Here is a 21,997-nt window from a genome sequence, read left to right as displayed (position 1 = left end):
ATAAGTGTCCTAAACCCACCGGAAGACCTAAATGGCAAGAATTAGGCCTATACAACACTTTAACTAGCCTCAAACCCCACCCCTAAGTACGTCGCTAACTCCCATAATAATTTTAACCCTAACTCAATTTCTAACCCCTACCATAACCCCCACTAACCTTAAACAGGGGCAAACAATCTGGTGCCAAAATAGCGGCGCCCCAACGGCGCCGGTCAGACTAGGGCGCCCAAACACCGACACGGCTGATGTCAAATCGACGACCCCCGGTCGTTCCATAACGTCTCCGTACAGTTCCAGGCGTTATTTTTGCCATTTAGGCCTTATATCGATGAATTTAAGAATTTATTCGGACAGGTTTAGATCTTATTCGGACGATTTAGATTTGTCTATTTTACTGCGAATTTGGCTTTATTAGGTCGTTGGTCTTAATACTATGGGTATTATATATTTTTTTTTGCTATGTAGCAAAAAAAATTTGCTATGTAGGTCCAATTGTGTGTTCCCAGTGGGAACACGGGAACTTCCCATCCATATTTGTTATAAGGCGGGCGATAAATTTTTGAAAATTTACATTTTAGGTTAAAATTTGTCAAAAATTTTTTAAGTCAAAATCAATTAAAAATGTACATAAATCGTTTAGAAATTTAAAACGTGTAGTCAGCTTTTTGAAATTGTCGTTCAGTTAACATTTTATCATAACAATTTAGTTTTTAATTACATTTAACAAAATTTAAATCGTATTAAATCTTCATTAGAGCAATATTACGGTGCATGCGAGCCGGCAGAATTAACCACCCAGGTCTAGGTTCAGCTCGAACTTCTTTATGCTTTATATAGTTGTGTATTCCTGATTTGTCCAATGGTTTTGAACAGTAGTTCATTTTTTATCCGCTTGTGATTTGCAATTAGCCTATTTCTTATTTGGATAACATACTAGTTCAATATGATGTTAATATGATTTATTTCTAATAGGTCAAAATTTCCAATTTTTTTAGTCAAAAAATAATCGCCCTATAGTTTTAGGTTACAAAAATCAAACTGCTTTTAAACGGTCGAGATTGTTTAATATAAAAAAAGACAGTTGATATGGGTATAACAAAAATAATATTGAACCAAAAAATAAAACGAATAGATGCGCCATTAACAATAAATAAAACACTGGTTATGATATTAAATTAGTTGAATCTGCCACACCGACTTATCCACCGTGCACCAGTATGTCGCCAGAAAAGGGCTGAAAAAAAATAGTTTAGTCGATATTGAAGTCATTAGAAATAAGTTTGACTCGAAATATAGTTGAACATTAATTTGGTTCTCCGTTTTTGGATGAATAAAATACGTTTGACACTAGAACGCTGGAAATATACCGAAAACCTTATTTTAATTAAGGCAATTCACTATTAGTGGAAGGCATGTTGGAAAAACAAAACGGCGATTTAAAATTACAGATTAGTCAAAAATATATTTAATAACATTTTTTATCGCGACTTTTATCCAACGCGCAATTACAATTGTTTAGGACAAATTATTAAAACGCTTTGCAAAAGTCCCGAGGAACTTAAAGGTCTGTCCTAGGGGATTTGAGAGCACCTCACAAGGTCACGTCAAATATGAGGTCACAAAGTTATACATCTGAATAACGTCATTAAATGTAACCTTATGAACAACACACAGTTTGTTTATTTGGTTAAAGTTTTAGATCGGACTGGTGTTACTTTTACTACAAAAGCTATAACAATTTAATCGATTATAACGATCTAATCGCGTAAGCCCAAGACGCCTTTTTATATCGTTTAAGTTGCCAAAACTTCATGGCAATAGTTTAGCCTACAAATCAGCAATTAGGCTAAAAGAAAGTTCAAGCATATCTCCGCACCCTGTCATATTCTTATTTTAGTTTTCTGCAAATAAACGTAAAGTACCGCAATAATAATATTTTATATTGTGTAATTATATTTGGTGAAAATATCTGAAAAATAAAATAATTTATACAAGTGGGCCGTCATGCTGGAATGAACCGCTTTATTGTAAACCGCTAAGTTCTTCGGGTTCTGTTAAGGTTCTGAAGGTACTTTCAAAATATTTGATTCAGTTCAGGTTTGGTTAAGGTTTTTTACTGCATTCAATTCATGCTTTTATACGCAACTAACTCTATTGTTACATCACAAAATCACAATGGAAAGTTTTTGACAAAATTTTTGATCAAATTTGAGATATTTTAAGAGGAGAGATAGACAGACGTGTTTCAGAGAGCTGTTGCAAAAGTGAATATTGTCAGATTAAAAGCGATTTTGTGGATTCTGCTGTATTTCAGCAGCATCTGGTTTGAGAATAATGAATTCCCAGGTAAAGGAGTTCCTTCTTCATAAGGAAAGAAGAGCTTGTGCTAATCAAGGGTACAAAGTCGACGACAAGTACTTGGGAGGTGGGGCCACAGGTAGAGTATTTTTGGCCCGACCTACTAAGAAGAAGATCAGGTCATCCGAGAAGCTGATGATGGTCAAAAAAGAAAACAAGCAACTAAAGGTTGGGAAATGACTGTCATTTACATTTTTTGTTTAACTGTTTACAGTCAGTTTTAGTTTCATAAATAGAATAAATGTGAGAAATAAAATAAAATATATATGTGCTTCATATAGAGCGGAAAAAAATTTAATATCACTTTAAAAATATATTTTCGGCCATGTTTTGTTGTGAAACTTCCAAACAAATGTTCCATTTTTTAGCATATTCAGTTTTATTGCTGTAGTAACCATCACGTGATTGGGCCTTACATTTGCCTGAAAATCCATTCAAGTCATTATGACGTAATATTTAAAACTGTTCTGATGTTTTACTTGTTTTTGAATTACTTGCTTAATGCTGGTGTTCATATTAGTTAAATATATAAAAATATGACGTCCGAAAAGCTGAAAACGCGTTACGTTTGCAAAATTTGAGAAATAACAACTCATTTTTTTACCAATAAAATACATAAAATTTATCATTATTAACTATGCGTCTACACTAAAAAAACAACTTATAAAAACAAGTTACCGTAATAAAAAGTCTGATATACATATTTTCCACAGGTTGCAATCAAGATCTGTTATGCGGATGTCGGAGCCGATTATATATCAGCTTTATGGACATGCTTACCGGCGGAAATAGCAAACTGCAACAAGTGTTTTGGACTTCCAAACATTGTACGTATAACATATGTGTGAACGTAGAGTGTTTGGTATATTAACTTTAATATCCCACTCGTTTCAGGTTAACCTATTGGACGTATTCGTAGCAAGTAAGCGAATATTTTTGGTGATGGAGTATGCGGCCAAAGGCGACCTAAGGCAGGTTTTCAAGGAGCATATTTGCCGAAATCCACAGGGAAAAAGACATTTAGAAGAAGGGCTTGCCGCTCATTATTTCAGCGAAATTGCGAAAGGCGTAAAACAAATGCACACGAAAAACATCGCACACAGGTAGCACTTTGCTTAACAACGAATGTGTATATTCGTTTTCTTAGCAAAATAATGTATCTCCGTAACCTTCGTCTTTTTACGATATAATGTCCCTCGACGTAAACTACACCGTTTAATTGTGTTATTTGCAGAGATTTGAAGCTAGACAACGTACTGGTGATGGGTGATGGGCAAGTGAAAATATGTGACCTTGGGTTTTCCGTCGCCGCTTCAAAGCAGCTGGAAATTCCACAAGAATTACTTGCCATTTCTAATTGTGGCACCCGCGGATATGTGGCTCCCGAGGTTTCAAAAAGACACGAAACGCCCTACAACCCATTTAAAGCTGATGTGTGGAGCTTGTACGTATAATGTCGTTTTTTTTTTGTACAAGGAGTTAAAGGGGGTTAGGTTATTTTAATCTTACCAAAATAACCACGATTTTAGTGATTTGTTGTTGTGTACCACAAATGTTAGAATTAGATAAATATCTACCTTCTATCGAATGCTTATAAAAGTTAATGGACCATTTTCTTTCTAGAGGAATTATTCTTTTCCTATTGACAAACGGATATTTACCATTTGACGGAAAAACTTCAGAAGACATTTATCAAAAGATTTCAGATTCCGAAGGCCAACCGCTGCCTTTTCGTAAAGGCCTTTCACTTGGTAAGTAAATTTACTAAATAAATAAATAAATATAGCAATTCTTGGCATTTAACAATATTGTCAAACAGGTTGTAAAGAGTTACTCAGTCGGTTATTGAAGAGAAGTCCAAAAGACCGACCGACAGTTAACGAAATTGTGCAAGATCAGTGGTTAGCGCAACACACACTTTTGAACGTAAGTTTGTTTGAGTAGATTTTATCCACTGTGGAGCTTTTCTTACACAGCGTCTTTGCGTTGCAGAAATCGCCGCTGGATACGAAGAACATGACTTGGGTTTCTGGCAATTCGGGTTCGTGTAGCACGTTGAATATTATTTGAACTATAATTAGTTTTTTTTCATAACTCTGTTTTTTTTTGTTTTTGCAGTTTACAAGTTTCAACCGACCTACGTGAGTCACTACCTGTGGCAACGTATGATGCTGCTGGAGGAGCGTCGAAGCTTCCTCCTCAATGCGGGAAACAGTCCGGAGGACCTGCGTGATGCCGGAATCATAATCGCGCTTCCGAAGCAAGACACGGGCGGAGTTCGCGTCACCGAAGTCTGGAGGTTGGAAGAAAACGAGCTGCGTAAAACAGACGTCATCCCAAACCCTTATAAGAGGAAGCACGATCGGAAGAGGAAAGTCCTTGAAGATCCCTGGACTTGGTCTCCGGATGTTGAAGAGCCGACCCTCGGCATTCGCTGCGTGGAGCGAGTCGTTACAAATTCACCGTTGCTTGGAGAATGGCGAGAATTCTTGGAAAAGGGAAAATCGCCGGAAATGTACTTCGAGTATTGTATGATAAATCGCAACACCGTTGAACTCGCCGAAAAGTCTTGGCGCCCGATAGAGCGAGTTACAAGGCCATGCCCGAAACGCGATAAAGCTTACCAGTGGAAAGCCAAGTTTGCCAATGTTCGTCAAAATATGCTTGGTTTTTGTCTTTATGAAATGCTAACCAGTAACGGAGAAGATGTTTCGTCCAAGGATGGGAGTGGCGAAGAAAGTTTAAAAAAATCGGCTATTTCTTGTAATGTTTCTTCAGCGAAGTCTCGCGCAAAAGAAGCAGTGAAGGTACAAGTTATTGTTGGTCTAACTAAATCAAAAATGATTCCTTGATATTTTGGGTCTTGATAACGCCTGTATTTTGTTCATTTGACATCTTTTTTGTATTTTAGATTACAAATGACCAAAAGAAAAGTACCAATTTGGAAGAACAACGCCATAAATGTAATCAAAAGGAGACTCGAAATATACACATTTGCCAAGTTGATAAAAAGCAATACTCGCCCACAGGTATTTTTAGCATATATCTTCGATTATTGTTCTGCACAGGTTATTACAAATGTGTTAAGTAACAAAGAAATTGATGTAAGTACTAAAAAATGTTAGGCTACATTTTTCAAACAATTTGCTACTTTATCAGCATCAACGTTATACTTACTTTATAAATACTATTACTGTTAAAGATTTAACAGCTCATACATGTTTTGTCAAGGCTTGACTTTCTGTTATATATTGTCACGTCACGTCGTTATCTGTTGAGTGGCAGGTTTCAGTCAAATCAGCCGACTACAAGTCACCCATTTGTTCTGTCTTATCTGTTTTGTTGTCTCGTGGTTATCACCAATCCTCTTCGATCAGCTAAGTACCCTAAATCAGCACAAGGCGAACAGATCTAACGTGTGTTTATTTGCAGCTGGAGTTGGGAAGTCACAAAGTGAAGCAAATAGCGAAAAGTCAGATGTTCCTTCACCCACATCTGATGAATCAAAAAACAAAATTATTCCACCGAATGGGGAAAAAATTGACGAAAAGCCAATTCTTGGAAATACAAAAGCATCAGAAACCCCAGCCAAAGTACAAAATGACCGAAACGCTAAAGATAAACAAGATTTCCGTTCCAAACGAAAAGGTGATAAAAATCGTCGCAGCAAGAAATCAAAGAGAGCGAATAAAGTTGCAGAATATACCAAAGCAGGAAAACAGAGCCGAGTGGATGTACACGTTGAAGCTATTCCAAAAGGTAAATATATTTACACTATGCACAGGCAAGCAGATGGACCAAAGTTAAAGCAATAAATCGTGTATCGTAAATAGATAATTTCAAGCGGAAAAAACTTTTAACATCCTGGTTTTAACAGTTTCAGAAAATCCTCTTTGCAAATTTTCAAAGCAGAAAGTAAGAGAACAGCCAATTATGAAGCCGGTTGATCCGTTTATATATCGTGCCGTATTGGAACTTTTGAGTATATCTGACTCTGATGTTTCAAATGAAACGAAGGTAAAATGGTGGTTCCACATTTTAGAACATATAGATTTATAATAGTATTTTAATTTCAGAAAGAGTTTTGAATATTATCTTTAGATGTTATTAATTATAGCGTTAAATTTATTTGTGTACACACGCTAAACCGTTTATTTTTGCAGTGCAACTTGCATTTATCGCGATCCCATTTGAGGAGAAATGTTACAGCTGCAACTAATGAATCACGAAAGGTGGGTAAAGGCAATTTGTGGTGAATTTACTATGCATGCGTACTGAAACGAGTAACGTGATTTTCTCCGAGCAAATTTGTTAGGTTCATTTTTCTTTTTAAAACGTTTTCATTTTAAATTTTACTAGATTTTGTTTTATTCACAGAATTTGAAAAGAGCTGACTCAAAGAAGATTAAGAATGTGGCACAAACCCATATTACTTCCAACGTTGTCAGTAAGTTTTCTAAAACTTGCTTCAGAGTAGGATTAATTTAAACGCAATAAAAATCTTACCTTCTTTTTTAAAGGACGAGCCGACTTTTCAAAGCCATCTCAAGCTGACGACAAGTTAAAAGAAGATGTTTTGAAATCTCGGAGACGAAGTTTAACTTCAGTTGGTAAGTGTCTTTGCATTTTCTCAGTTGCAGGCTTTTTTTAACGTTTCACGGTATTTCGAGGTATGATACTTCTGTATTAACGTATTGTAATCGATGAATATTGTTACGTCACAGATCCGACAATTGGTGACCCTCGTGCCGCCTATGCGTCGTTGAAGAAGCAACCTATGAGGTCCAATAAACACATCATAGAAAACAATGCTGGTGGGTGTTCCTTTAAAGTTAAATTTCTCTATGAAATCTACTCATATGCAGGTACAAAACATTTACTTCGTATTTCGTTTGTACCTAGATAATATAAATGGTTATTAAGAAAACTCCAATTACTGTTTGACTCTAGCATGCAGATTATATTACCCACTTTGTCTTATAAATATATTTTCCTTTTTATACCTCTACAGCACAACCAACGACGGTTGTCAAATCAAAAACCTCAAGGTCTTCGAATCAGGCGATGGTTGGTGCAATTCTCGATGAAGTAAACCTTGTTCCTAACTCCAGAGCATTTCCATCCAACTTCAACAACTCAATAATGGTGGGAGATAGCTCGCACAAAGCACAAGACAGTACAAAATTGTTGGTCGAAAGATCAAAGCAAAACATCAAACCGCATTTAAAGGGTGACAAGCCTTCGGAATTCCCAGAACATTCTCCAATGTGTCCAAGTCCACCTAAATTTGACCGGAAATCAACACGGCCATATCCATCTGTGATGCGACGCTCATTTGTGGCTTCAAAGTCTAAAAGTGGAAAGAAGGTCGAACATAAAGGACCGGCAGGCCTTGTTGAAGAAGGACGCGACTTAACTCTACCAAGAGCGCCTAAGCCGCCAAACCATGCGCAAAAGTCATTATCAGTGTGTAAAGGAAGAATGCTCAATAACTGCCAGTCACCGCAAAATCAAAAGCTAGGGAAAGAAGAGGCAATTACAAATAACGTGTATTCCCGCACAGGAACCTCCACTGAATTTTACGCCCCTCGGCCACCAAAGCAGGACAAAAATACCTCTGCGCAGATTCAAAGACGAAGCACTATGCGACAATCTGTCGACATATGCGAAAAGGAGGACAATTCTCGGACAACTTTAACTCAAAGTGGAAAACTGTCTGACTCAAATGCTGTAGAAGGATCCAGCATTCAAGATAACCCGTACAGCAACGACAAAAGCCAAGGGGATCAACCACGCACAAATGGTGTCAGCATGCCTTCAAACCACGTTAACGTTAAGGCACGTTCAACAAAACCAAAAGCAGAAGAAATCCAAATTAAACGGGAACTTCCGCAAGCTGGCAATTACAGCGAAGTAAAGAAGGCCTTTAAAGTCGTTTCGCGACGATTCGGTCGAATTCTGCGTCTAAGAAGCCCGAACGAAGGCGAACCGCGTGACGTCGGCAGAGCAGATTTAAAACCTGAGCGTCCGCGGGAAACGAAGCCCGACAAAATCCGCAAAACGCGTTTTGTCGAATCGAGCGAAACCAAGGGACCAGAGCGGCAAGAGTCAAATGCTAGGGTCGAAGTCGTAACAGGCAAGCCGCTCGCTGACCCCAAGCACAGTAGGTCGGCCATCTTGCAGCGACGATACAAGTTCCTCAACAAGTGACGTCATACTACATTTTCTTCATTCCTTAAATGCAAGGACAAGCTCTATTAACAACTCGCATTTCGTCAGAACTGACCAAACCTATTTACGAGTGAATTTGTCGTACAACAACGTCAACACGCGTATTTGCAATATTTTGCGCCGCCTTTATGTGATGTGTGATTTTTGTGCAATATTGTTTTCTTAATTTATTTTTGATTTTGTTCTATATTTTTAATACCAAATGTGGCTTGCACTTCTATCGCAAAAAATATTCAATAAAACAAATTTAGTAAAAATTTATTCTGCGTGATTTTATTTTTTCCCATTCAGTTATAAATCCCTGGAATTTCAAATTGCTATTTTTTATAAATATAAACTTTTAAATGAGCGATTTTAAATACCGAGAATCGGCTTTAGCGATGGACTCGATATGCTGAAATACTGCATTTTCCCTATAGGCTACGTTAACGCCGTAACGATATCTATATTTTATGTGGATGGGTGTGTTAGTTTTAAAGTTAACAAAAATATCAAACCTTCGGAAAGGCTAGAAAAAAATAGCTTCGGTATGGCAGATAGGCTAAGGCTACCGCTATAGGTAGAGGTATTGTCACCATATCATACCTATTGGAGTTCCATATGGCTACGTTATTAACCTTGGATTTTATTATTAAGCTATGTCTTTCCATTACTTTTCCCCAATAAATCTACTCTTGTGAAGTATTGCAGTCGGCGACCAAATCAATAAAAGCAGCGACCTGATATTGGGTGGCGACAAAGGACTGAGAAACATTGAGTAGGCCCCAATAGGGTATTGGACGATTAGACATGGCCGTTTTTCAAAACTGATTTTCTGGCATTAGCCTACTGTTTGGTTGTCGTGCAGATTAAAAGATTGTTTGGGCGACGCTTAGTTTTTGCACATTGGACAGTTGTCCTTGGTTAGAGGTAAGCCTAAGTCAGGTTTGTGTTATTTTCATGGATGAAGATATAAAGTGGGAAGATCGGCTGTTGAATTTTTTCTGGCGGTTTTGGTCTTATTCTGACGCGTCGTTTAGGTTTTATTCCAATCTAGGTCATTTATCGACCTAAAGTTTTAGATTACTTATTTAGGCCTTAATCCGAACTTGATTTTATTCTAACATTGCGTTATTCCAATCTCGTAAATACTTTAAACTCACGATGTTATGGTTTCGTTTATTTGACGAAGGTTGTGCAGCCAAAAATGGGCCGTTTTGCGCAAATCTGATATATAAGACCACGTAGATTAAAACTAAAAAAAAAGGTAACATAATTATCTTCATCACATTTCATTTCACGCTCCATAAAACCATCTATTGCACTTATTTCGGATTGAACTACCCATGCAGTGACATTGGAAACTGATTGCAGCCTATGGATATTCAGGTAGGCCTATAGATACAAACGTGTAAAATAAAAATGGCGCGAGATGTTTTAAGGAGAGTATTTTATTAAATATACGTTTTCTAACTAGTACTTAGTTGGCTAACCGTGCAAAGACTAAGCCTTAAATGTCGCTGTTTTGTTAAAACACCACGAAAACAACCCCCTGAAATTAGCCTATGCTACATTTTTTTGCGCGTTTGCTAACTTACAGTAGAATATGTATTTTTTTTCAATGTAGTTCATTACTTTATTTACCTCGGTATTAGTCCAGACTCTAGAATGGTATAAGTAAAAGATGCTTTTTTATAGTTCTCCAACGACAGACATACTCGCTGTGGCGCAATATTTAACGAACAGGGAATTGGTAAATCGGGAAAACCCCGATTTAGAACTTTTTCTTTTCAATACACCATTATGTCCATTTCCATTATGATAAGTCAGTAACCTTTAGAAAAGTTTAAACTCTTGGTTTTAAAGGTGTTTTTTATAATAATGAAATTGACGTGCAGAATCGAAGAAATATGAATAACAATCTAAATGAAGAATATAAATCTTTCTGTGGAAAATGTCCTGATAAAGAATGCTCTGTAAGAAGTTTAACTTAAAGGTTTTGTAAAATAAACAAAATAATATACGTTTGGAGTAACGTAAATTATGTAAGTTGCACGGATAGTGGGTTGAAACAGATAAATACTACAATAAACTTTGTTTTTATTACCACCTGAAAGCAAATGATTGCTGTCAGCTTTGTCTAACCAACTCTATCTAGTAAACTGTGTAGCGTTTTCTTTGTTTTTAACAGTCATAATTGCATCCAACTATAATTATAAAAAGTTATATAAACCATATAAAAAAGTAAGTAGGGTTTGCTGTTGTGTATAGTCACATGGAAATGTGGAACCGGAGTCATTCTGGCGTTTGCTATACCATACAAACAAGTGCCATTACCTTGACATTGTTATACATCAAGAGTTACTAAATATACTTGATTGAACACTGTTAATTTACAATAAAACATAAACAGGTGTAGTCAATGTGACATGCACTAAACTTAGGTTGTCTGCCTATGGATTTTAAAAGGCTTCTGGTGTACTAACATTGCAGTTTATTCTAAAAATACATATATATTTTTTCAGAATACTTTGTATTTCTTTGCAACAACATCTCTTGTGAAATGTCCGTCCTGTGGACAAGAGCACGAACAAAATGATGTTTTAAACCGCCGTGAAGTCGACAAGCAAAATGAATTGGCTCAAATGGTAACACTTTAGTGCTATTTTACAAAATTTGGGCTTTCTGGTAAAATACCTGCCTTTAAGTGACAATTTTCTAGATTTTTGTCTTAATTTAATAACAGGTCAAAGGCTATATGACAAGTCTCAAAATGCCACACAAAGGAACTGAATTTGTAAGAGTTAATGGCCTGTCAAACTTTCAATGCAAAATATTGTCACCTTTCCTCACCCTGTATGGAATGGACCGGGAAGGAAAGTATGAACATTCATGATTTTAAAGCTGCAATATTAAACAGTAAAAATAATATTGTTCAGTCCAAGATTATTGACTGATTTGGGGCATGCAGAAATCATTAATTGTGGAAAACTCCTGGGTAACAGAGCTTTTCAGATTCCTTTGGGACAAATCGGAATACCTGGGTTTGGCAAAGACATATCTGGAAGCTTGGAGTATTTGAATGGATTTCTAGGTAATCACTATCTTGGTATTTAACTTCTTATGCCCAAGTAGTTGACAATGCAGATAAAATGTTATCCAGTGTAAAGTAATAAAAGTTTTTGTTTAGACAAGTTCTTACATTAGCTGTCTTTGAATTTTGTCTTATTTCTGGCTTTTAGTTAGATTTTTAGTTATTTTATTGATTTGCATTGACATCATCAGATGCTGTGAAAGCCCATAATGGTGGAAATATTGATTTAATACCACTACATGCTGATGGTGATGGACACTGTCTCGTTCATGCAGCGTCCAGAGCACTCATTGGCCGTGAGCTTTTTTGGCATGGTCTGCGCAAAAATTTGCAGACACATTTGAAGTCCAGACTTCAAGATTACAAGGTTTGCATAGATGTTTTTTTTTTTCGTCCAAACCATACATTAATAACTTTTTTGGTGTGAAGAATTTGTTTAAAGATTTTCATGATGAAGACGAGTGGGATATGTTGATAGCTGAAGCCGATCCTTACAACAATGCTGGAGGAATAACTGGTGGTCTTGGAAATATACACATTTTTGCATTAAGTAACACATTGAAACGTCCAATCATGCTCATTGACAACCCAACAGTAAGTTACTTAAAACCAAAAAGATTCTTGTAAAAAGGTGTTTAAATTTCTGATGCCCATGTTTTTCAGAACATGAAGAAATTTGGTGATTATTCTGGTTTGTTTGTTCCTGCTCTGATAGAACCATCAGAATGTCCAGAAAAGTCACCCATTTGTATTGCTTGGAGTGGGGAAGCTCATAACCACTTTGTTCCTCTTGTACCGATAGAGGAAAAGCCACATCCAACAATTCCCAGCAGTTTGATACCTAATCTCTGGGGTGTTTCCCATGAAATAGGAGGGAGATACTTAGAATATAATGCTGACAACAGCATTACCATTGGTAAAGGCAAACAACTAAAAATCAGGTATATATATTTTTTTTTTAAACCTATGTCAAGTCGCTATTTTAATATTGCAATTATAACATCTGTTTTAGTTATTTGATTAAACTTGCTAAAGCCATGGAATCTGTTTTTCTTCAACATCACGAAGTGTCATCCAAACTGGTAGAGGATTTTTATCAGTTTGTTTACTTTCCAAAAAACTTCCTAATTCAACCTCATCAAATGACTTCCATCACAAAAACAGCATTCAGGGATGGACGCATTAGAAAATGCCTGGTGGGTGGTTTCCTCTTTAAATATGCGCTACTTCACTTATGTTGGATGTGTAAGTAAATGCTTTTTTTCCACTAAGGATTGCAAGGCTATTATGGAAGTTTCTGTTTCACAAAGTATGCTAAAACCAGGGGGAGAGTTGTATGATCTTGTCACCAAGTGCCACCAGGTTCCTAAGGTAGACAAGAAGTACACATTTCAATCACTTGGAGTGGTTTGTGTGTACAACAAAACGTTGGACAGGCAAGTATATATACTTTATTTATTGCTAAGTTAGATCAAATTTCCTGTCTCCTAGTTACGACACAGAAAGTGTTAAACTAACTTAATGAAGTAACATATCAATAATTTACATTCAGATTGGAAGTAGACACTAGTAATTGTGCCGTTTGTAAGCATGGTGCAACACGACAAGTAATGGCCAGCAGCAATTTCCAGTTTTCCAATGGAGATGCCACTGACACCCCCTCTACAATACCCACCAAGTGCAACTGTAAATTTAAGCACTACTGGGATGGCAAGGAGTATGACAACATACCTGAACCAGTTACAATGACCTTGCAATGGAAAGGAAATACCTTTAAGGCTGAGGTACAAAATTGAATTTTTAGTTATTTCTAGCACTTTTTACATGCTGTTTATCCTCTTCTCTAGACTATGATGTTCTATGGGGATGAGAACACTGACTTGAACAGCCAACCATTGGAACTGGCCAAGAGAATCGTAAAAACACACTTTCCGGAAGATTCAGACACAGAAAAGTTGGTGGAACAGCTATCTGATTGTCTCCATCAGAAACTTATAGACCTGGAAAAGTCTGTGACAATATGTAACATGACAGGGTCAAAACTTGGTCAATCACATAAAGAAAATGTATCACATAAAGAAAATGAGAAGCAAACAAATGAAATTGGGTCCGGTGACTTGGTAAAAATCAGCAGTAAAACTAAACCTGTAGTGAATAATGTTTTGCTGCATGGAACTAAGCTTGAGACCAGCAGTTCAAGTTCGTTTAAACCAAGTGTGCCAAACAACACACCAAGCAACATGGATGGAAAAGTGTTGGTCAAAATATCCACGTCTGATAGAAGAAGAGATACTTTTAAAATTGTTGCCACCACAAATTTGGCCACACTTAAAAGCTTAGTTTCAATGCATTTCAAAATTCCTAATAATCAACAAATTCTCAAATATGGCTATCCTCCTAAAGCACTTACTGAATCAGAAAGTGGTGAAATTATTCTGAAAAATGGAGACCAGATTAAAGTAGAAATCTTACCGGAGAAAATGGATGATTCTGAAAACAAAATACCTACAAAACTTCAAGACAATGGAACCATTTTATTTCAGGATCTCAATGAATTTAAACTAGAGTTTGAGTCCAGTGGCTTTACAAGTATGTGGGATTACTGTTGCACAAAGCCGCATCTGTTTCTACCTGGGGGAGTTTTTTACAGACAATTTGAAGCTGATATTGGCTTAAGACATGGCAACCACTGTACTTTTCCAATGATACCAGACAAGCGCTTTCAGTATAATTCTGAAATGGATAGAGTTGAACTCTGCCTTGAGCCAGCTGGGCACTACCCTGTTGATAGTAAAACTAAAGATATTACCAAGGTTATTTCCCAGGAAAGCAAGCAATCAGGGGAAACTGACATGGAAATTGATGCAGACAATAAACAAATCTGTCAAGAAGAAGTTATGCCTGTTGTGGATAAACAAGAGAAAATTGACAATATTGATTTGCCTACCACAATGGCACCTTCTAAAATTGCGCCTGGATATTTCACTGTGAATACTGTTCCTGCTTTAATGACAGCTGAAGAAATTGATAGTCAGCGGGAGGAGATTTTAAAAACAATGAAAAACATTTCTAAAGCAGAGAATAAGCTTTGAAAGTTTTTGAGTAAAAAAAAAAAAATCTAAAAACTGAAATGTTTCAGTACAAAGTCCATGTCACTATTATTGCAGCAATATAGAGTATATGCGAACTGTGATTTTTTTTCAGTCTTTAACCATGTTCATATCCATATAAAAACACATTATAGGGATGCTTGACATTCTAGTCCAAAACCAATAGTCCATTGAAAAATTTAGTAAACTTCCGTCATTAACCTACTGTTAATTTTTTTCGTTTATGGTAGAAATCGATGCATTGGATCAAAGTTATTTTTTATTTTTACGTTTTTAATTTTAAATATATTTCTACAGCCGATATATTCATGAAGTTTTTTTAACAATGTCAATTTTATTTTTAATGCTGAAAAGACTAGTGTATCTAGCAATAATTTTTTTAATGTTTTTTTTATAAATTATCTATCCTATTGAACCTCGCAAACTATTATACAACATGTTTGTTATTATTGATTAATTATTATACATCATTTGAACATATATTTCCTTCTAATTTTAATAATTTACTTTTTGACTTTTTTTCAACTCCAGCAAGCTGTGAAAAAACTCTTCTGCAGAGCAATTTATAAATACCATGCTTTAATTACATTGTTTTCCTTTTTATTTGCCTAATAAAAAACGAAATACTTAGTCGTTATTTGTGGCTCTTGAGTTTCTTCGCAAAATACTCAGGAGCACTTGCGTACAACCAGTCTGGATCGACCACACACAAGTTTCGCATGTAACACTTTGTAGTTTGCACAAGTTCGCTGAAGACTACATAAGCAGGCTTGGATTGAAACAAACACGAGGAAGGGTGTATGTGAACAGTCTGATTGGAGTCGATTGCACGGTATGTTCCATCTGGGTGAAGTTCAGCAGCATTCATAAATAATCCAGCTGCGGCACTTTTCCTCAATGCAATCATGTCTCTATGACTGGAGCTCACAGGAACCTTTGCACGAAGGCACAAGTCCCGCAGCTGCTTTCTTATGTCTAAAACTGTTGTCATGTTGCGAAGGTTTATGTAGTTTTCATAACACCAGGTTTTGTTACCCTTGTTTTGTTTAAATGCCCTGTAGATGTTAAGTAGCATTACAAAGTCACCCTCACTGGCGGTAAACTTTTTTCTAACTGTGTTTGCTTCATCGCGTTTTGTGTGGGGTGTGTACATAATACTTTCTACAGATAACATGGAAATTAAACTGAGCATTTCCTCGACACAATTATACTTAACTGAGCAAACAAGTGACTTTGCCAGTTTAGGTTCCAGTGGAAAACTAGACATATTTTTGCCAAGCAATGTTAATTCTGGAATGCCAAACGAATTATCAGCTACTCCTTTAAGAAGTTTTAATTCTTCTAATGCTACACTAAGCGATCGTCTGTTAGGTGGATCAATGAAGTCAAAATTTGCAACATCCTTTATACCAATACTAAGCAGTTGTAAGATAGTGCTACTTAAGTTGCATCTTTGGATTTCTGGAGTTGAATTTTGTCTGAGCATGAAGAACTCTTCTTCAGTATAAAGTCTATACACAACTCCAGGCCTTTCCCTTCCTGCCCTTCCTGCTCGTTGCCAAGCCTGGGCTTGAGATATCCACTGACATGCCAACACATCTAGACCACTTGAAGGATGAAACGTTTTTGCCTTTACTCTTCCAGTGTCAATTACAAATTTAATACCTTTAATCGTGACTGAGGTCTCAGCAATATTGGTTGACAGAACAACTTTTCTATGGCCCTTGGGAGTTTGTTTGAAGGCTTTTAGTTGCTGATGGTGTGGAAGAGAGGCAAAAAGGGGACAAACATGCAGTTTGGGAAGCCCACCTGGCAAAGCCAAACTAATTTCCTTGATTGACTCGCTCATTGCTTCAATCTCATCCTGGCCAGTCAAAAAAATGAGGATGTCATCTTCTGGAGGTTCTACTTGATGGAGCTGAAACAGGGTGGCCAATGCAGTTGTACAGTAGTCTTTATGGGACTCTTCAGTATATTGAAGTTTTATTGGAAACAGCCTGCCCTCTATGTATAGCACTGGGGCTTTATTGAAATAATTTGAGAAGTGGTCCATGTCCATTGTAGCTGACATAATAATAATATTTAGGTTTGTCATAGTTCCAGATTTCCGTCTGACAGCCTGGGCATTTTTAACAATGCCAAATAATACATCAGTATGTATGGTCCTTTCATGTGCTTCATCAAGAATTACAAAGGAATATTTTTTAAGTAGTTTGTCACCAATTGCTTCCCTGAGGAGCATTCCATCAGTCATGTATTTAATTTTTGTGGTTGGTGTTGTACAATCCTCAAAGCGGACGCAGTATCCTACATCAGTACCTATTTCTGAACCAAGCTCTTTTGAAACCCGCTCTGCAATTGTAATAGCTGCTACCCTTCTTGGTTGTGTGCAAGCAATCATTCCATTTTTGTTTAGATGTTCCTTAAGAATGAACTGCGGAATTTGAGTTGTTTTACCACTTGCTGTTTCTCCAATAACAATGGCACAATCATTTTTCTTGATTTCTTCTATAAATCTTTGTTTTGCTCCATATATAGGTAACTGGTACTGGGTTTGTTGATAATCCGTAAATTTGTTTTGAAAATTTTCAAGCGGCTTCATATTTTTTTTAAAGCCTTAGGAAAATTTAAAAAAAATAAACAAGGATGATTTAATATCAGTACAACAACAAACAAGGGCACTGGTCTAGATTCCTACCCAGGTTGGAAACTTTGGATTTTGCGCGGGGGAAACGATTTTGCAGCTTGAAATTGCGTGGCTGTAATAACGTTATTTGTGAAATTTGCACAGCTGAAAATGGAGTACTATGCTACAAACTGTTAGCGTGACGTAAGTTTTGCGCGTTTAAGCAATTTTTCGCGGCTGATCGCATTCGACCGTGCAGGCCTTACTTTCCAACCTGGATTTCTATCACATTTTTGTCCAGGGGGTTATATTGCTATTGTTTTTCTGGTTAGGGTTCCAGTTTGGGTGGACCTAGTATTGTTTTTTTCTTATATCAACTCGTTTCGTTACTGTAACAAAAAATTGGTAGGATAGACCAGTGCCCCAATTCTTTTCAAAGAATAAAACAAATATGTGTTACAAATGCCTAAGTGTTGAGTAGTGCTGCTCGTGAAACAGTTTTTTTACAAACATCTAGTATAGGTCCTCTTCTCTATGAAGTGCTGCAATAATCCTATTAAATTTAGTATACTGTTATACAAAAATGTTATAGGGTTGTTAACTATCTGGTGAAGAAAAACATATTTTAAGGTCTACTTTAGCCGTTTACGCCTGATTAAGGCAGGCATAGTTGTAATTAGTTATAGGCCACAAAAAAATTGTAGGCAGTGTATAGCTTATGTTACCAGAGATAAAGTTGTACTATATCTTGTATTGATCAATTTATACTTTCAATAAACAAAAAATTCCCGGTGAATAACAAAACGAATAATAGCAGTAGTGTATAAGGTAAAACGTTTATAGATTTTCCAACACTTGAATCGTTTGCAATGTAGGGTGATTTTAATAATATAATGTTTTCAAATTTCATAATTGGAAAATAGCTTAGGATTAAGAAGTTTAATCGCATTTTCACAAACACAGAATCTGTGTTTGAGTGTAACAACACAGATTATTATAGAACACTAACGGTGTAAAGCCCCTAAATTTGTTACGCATGATTGCTGAAAAGTTTTGATTGATTAGTTATCCCAAAGTCTCCATAGAAATCATAATTTTTATGGACTTTGATTAAGGCTATTCTACTTGTTAATTCTACAAGATTGTATGGCTGGTTATATGCACCTTACACACGGAATACACAACAGTTTGTTTGTTAACCAGGAAAGCAGTAAAGTTTCACAAAACACAACCAAAAGTGTCCCTTTCTGTTGTGAAACATTTTATTGACTTGATAACACTTCTGCACTGCCCATAGTTCACGTTCCAATCACGACTACTAGACGTTTAATTTTTAAGGCGACGCCTCGAACAAATGAACGTCTGTTGCGCTTTGGCCACCAACCATTTGTTATCGTGTAGAAGTAGCTACCGTTTACTAAACATTTTAAGCTCAGCAGTAATGTGTCATATCTAAAAACGAATTTGGCTAGTAGATGACTACAAACACTTGTGCCTGGCGTATTTCAGTGGTATGTTGAAAATACCTTGGTTGGTTAACTTGTAAAACTTAAATCTATTAAACATAAACATTGAAGAAGGGCTAATAAATAATTTAGACAGAAAACACTATCTTAACAATCCACTTTACCTGTTTAGTGCATATTTTTAAATTTGCAGACACACCAAACGGAAGTTTATAGTAATGCATGAAAGTAAACCACGCAACAACAGTTTATTTACTTTCTTGGCCTGTTTGAAACAGCACGAAGTTGGAATTTAGGCTTTATTATTTTACTTGAACACCAACAGGCCGACACAATTGTAATCTTATTATTAAACTTAAATAAATAAAGCCAATCTTGATGGCATATTTAAACTGTTCGTGGTAGATTTCATAAAAAAGCTAACTTGCGGTCATCATTTTAAACTAGTGATTTTCAACTTGTGTTCCATGGATATTAAAAACAAAAAAAAAATGTATGTTTGCACTGCCACACAATGCAGATTAATGTGTACTGTACAACCTGTTACCTATTAATATAGGATAGTTTTGTACAATCTTACTCATCAGTTTATAATATAATTTGTTTCAAATTAAAATGTCTCTTCCAAAAAAAGACTGATTTTTAACATATTTTATTTACAGAAAATAAAGTTTTTTTCAAAGGTTTACCACAAATTAAAAAACAGTTGTTTTCACAGTATAAATTAGGAAAATTGACGTCAACCATCAAGATGACATCTAAAAGAAAACTAGAAGAAAAGCATTTACAGACTTTAAAAAAGATCCAACAAATTGAGTGTAACAAGAAGTGCTTTGAGTGTGACCAAAGAGGGCCAACTTATGTGGATGTTACCATTGGATCTTTTGTTTGCACGTCATGTGGTGGTATTTTACGAGGTCTCAATCCACCTCACAGAGTCAAGTCAGTATCAATGGCAACTTTTTCACAAACTGAAATTGCTTTCATACAAACTAGGGGGAATGATTATTGCAAAAACATATTTTTGGGCAAATATGATGAGCGATCCAGAGCTAAACCAGAATCGCGAAGTGACCATTCAAAGTTAAAATATTTCATGGAACAAAAATATGAACAAAAAAAGTGGTACATACCACCGGAACAAGCTGCAAAGCCCTTAAGCAGTATTACTGACGAGTTACAAAAAGCAAATGAAATTAAACCTTTGTCCACAATTCTGGGAAAAAAACACACACCCATTCAAGTCAATAAACAAGAGCCAGCAAAAGTTGAAGCACCACCAAAAGCCCAAACAGACATTCTAGCTGACTTTTCTTCAGATGTGTTTGGTGCACCAAGCGCTAGTCAGCCTGCCGGTGGTTTTGCAGATTTCGGAAATGCATTTTCAGCTAAACCATCAGGTTTTGATGCTTTTGGGGACTTCACATCTGGTCAACAAGCTTCACAACAGCCACAGACAGTCCCAGGTTTTGGTGGCTTGAATGTAATGACTACAACAAACCAAACATCCAATCAAACTCCACAAAAAGCTGCTGATAAGTATGCTGATCTGGCTGATTTGTTTTCTATGGATAACAGTGCAATTGCAACCCCTAGCACTGCTGCCACTGGTACTTCTGATTTAGGATGGTCATCCTATTCAACACAAAGCTCCAACACTCAGATAAACTCTGTATTTGGAATGTCACCTCCTTCTTATTCTGCCGCATCATCCTACCAGGCTGCACCGGTCAGCCAACAAGCATCTATGTTTCCTAACGTAGGTTCACAACCACAAAATATGTCTTTTGGAGGTAATAACCATGGTATGACTGGTTATGGCAATGTACCGCAGAACAATGGTGGTTTTGGTGGTGCACCAAATTACGGTATGTCCACAAGTAACTATAATCCTGTTCAAGCACATCAGCAACCCACCCCTTTTGCAACATCACAAGGCTCACAAATGTTTGGTACGGTACAACAAGGGAATTTCGGAACTGTCCAACAACAGCAGCAGCCCCAGCAACATTTTGCTCAAGTGAATGCCGCTCCTTCAAACCCGTTCATGCAAACTGCTGGTCAAGCTACGATGCAGGCACCTGCTGGAAATCCTTTTATGGTTCAACAGCAACAAAATAGTTGGGGTAACCAAGGGCAAAAACCTTTCCAGCAAGCACAAGCAACTAATCCTTTTATGGCTGCTCCAGCACAAGCCCCATCAGCTACAAATCCATTTTTTTAAATATTAGTGTAAAGTGGAGCCCTACTTTTGGGGTTAAACTTTACCTGTGGCTGCAGGTCATGGAGGTTCGTTTGTAGCTGTTCCCAGCATTCAAAAGCAAGTAACATTATGCAAACTGCCAAATTAATTTAGATGTACTGGCCAACAATGAGTTTTGCCATTACTTAAAAAGGAAAACTCAATGCTTTGTACTTTTAATTTGCTTACTGTATGAGCAAAGGAAACCACTTTTCTTTTACTGTAACAATTTATTCTCTTCAATATTTTTGCTACCTATGGACGTATATTGTATAATAAATATTTTTTGCAGCTTATAAGGCAAATATTTAACATCTTACAACAACTTGTTTATTACTGTTGTCAAATAAATGTTAAATGTGATAATTGTTTTGAGTATATCTATATATTGTAAATACTTACATAATAAAAATGTTGCTTATATAATGCCATATCACCAAGGTTTTGTGCTGCTGGTCTAAATCAATAAAAACTATTGTCGTAAAATGTAACTTCTATGTTTAGTATTGTTGGACAATGTTTGCGTAGTTTCGCCAATTGACTTTAAATCAATATGTTTTTGATTTTTTTGAATTGCATTTGTCTATATTATATATATTTTAATTGTTCAACTGATAAGGTAAAACAATGCTGTATTGACATGGTAAACATCTAAAATTGGCCAGTATACTTTGTTGATGTGCCTGTGTTTACTGTTAGAGAGTATAGCCCGTTTTAAGTCCTTTTTGTGAATTAAATGTTTCCATGAAAAATAGCATATACATCTATATATATTTATTTAAATTGTAGCGTCTCTGTTTCTATTTGTGTTTGGTGTAAAACTCAATAGAAATTTGATGTAAGTGCATCCAACACTCTTTGGCTGGAAGTGCATAGGCAGTAGTAGTCCGG

At 36.3% G+C, this 21,997-nt stretch overlaps 3 protein-coding genes across 4 annotated transcripts; 2 read left to right on the top strand and 1 right to left on the bottom strand.

Annotated features, from left to right (window-relative positions):
* Nucleotides 1-10,376: 10,376 nt before the first annotated feature.
* Nucleotides 10,377-15,599, top strand: LOC146160673 (deubiquitinating protein VCPIP1-like). Of its 2 annotated transcripts, none has more exons than XM_083383462.1 (11): nucleotides 10,377-10,544; nucleotides 11,094-11,216; nucleotides 11,315-11,448; nucleotides 11,514-11,662; nucleotides 11,854-12,029; nucleotides 12,092-12,256; nucleotides 12,326-12,603; nucleotides 12,675-12,858; nucleotides 12,935-13,098; nucleotides 13,215-13,446; nucleotides 13,510-15,599. In XM_083383462.1, the coding sequence occupies exons 1-11, from the start codon at nucleotides 10,479-10,481 to the stop codon at nucleotides 14,752-14,754; spliced, it is 2,916 nt and encodes a 971-aa protein (XP_083239588.1). In that variant the 5' UTR covers nucleotides 10,377-10,478; the 3' UTR covers nucleotides 14,755-15,599. The 2 variants fall into 2 exon arrangements, with proteins under 2 accessions (XP_083239588.1, XP_083239587.1); XM_083383461.1 differs by having other exon boundaries at nucleotides 11,508-11,662.
* On the bottom strand, nucleotides 15,377-17,377 carry LOC146160672 (ATP-dependent RNA helicase DHX33-like). The gene has a single exon (XM_083383463.1). The coding sequence runs from the start codon at nucleotides 17,372-17,374 to the stop codon at nucleotides 15,407-15,409; it is 1,968 nt and encodes a 655-aa protein (XP_083239589.1). The 5' UTR covers nucleotides 17,375-17,377; the 3' UTR covers nucleotides 15,377-15,406.
* Nucleotides 17,378-19,530: 2,153 nt separating this feature from the next.
* On the top strand, nucleotides 19,531-21,926 carry LOC146160671 (uncharacterized). The gene has a single exon (XM_083384197.1). It carries the CDS (start codon nucleotides 19,616-19,618, stop codon nucleotides 21,086-21,088), a length of 1,473 nt encoding a protein of 490 aa, XP_083240323.1. The 5' UTR covers nucleotides 19,531-19,615; the 3' UTR covers nucleotides 21,089-21,926.
* The last annotated feature ends 71 nt before the right edge of the window (nucleotides 21,927-21,997 follow it).

This window comes from Ascidiella aspersa, chromosome 3 (assembly GCF_963924565.1).
Source record: "Ascidiella aspersa chromosome 3, kaAscAspe10.2, whole genome shotgun sequence".
NCBI lineage: Eukaryota > Metazoa > Chordata > Ascidiacea > Phlebobranchia > Ascidiidae > Ascidiella > Ascidiella aspersa.
The sequence above is the reverse complement of the archived record's forward strand: the minus strand, read 5'-3'. Positions and strand labels throughout refer to the sequence as shown.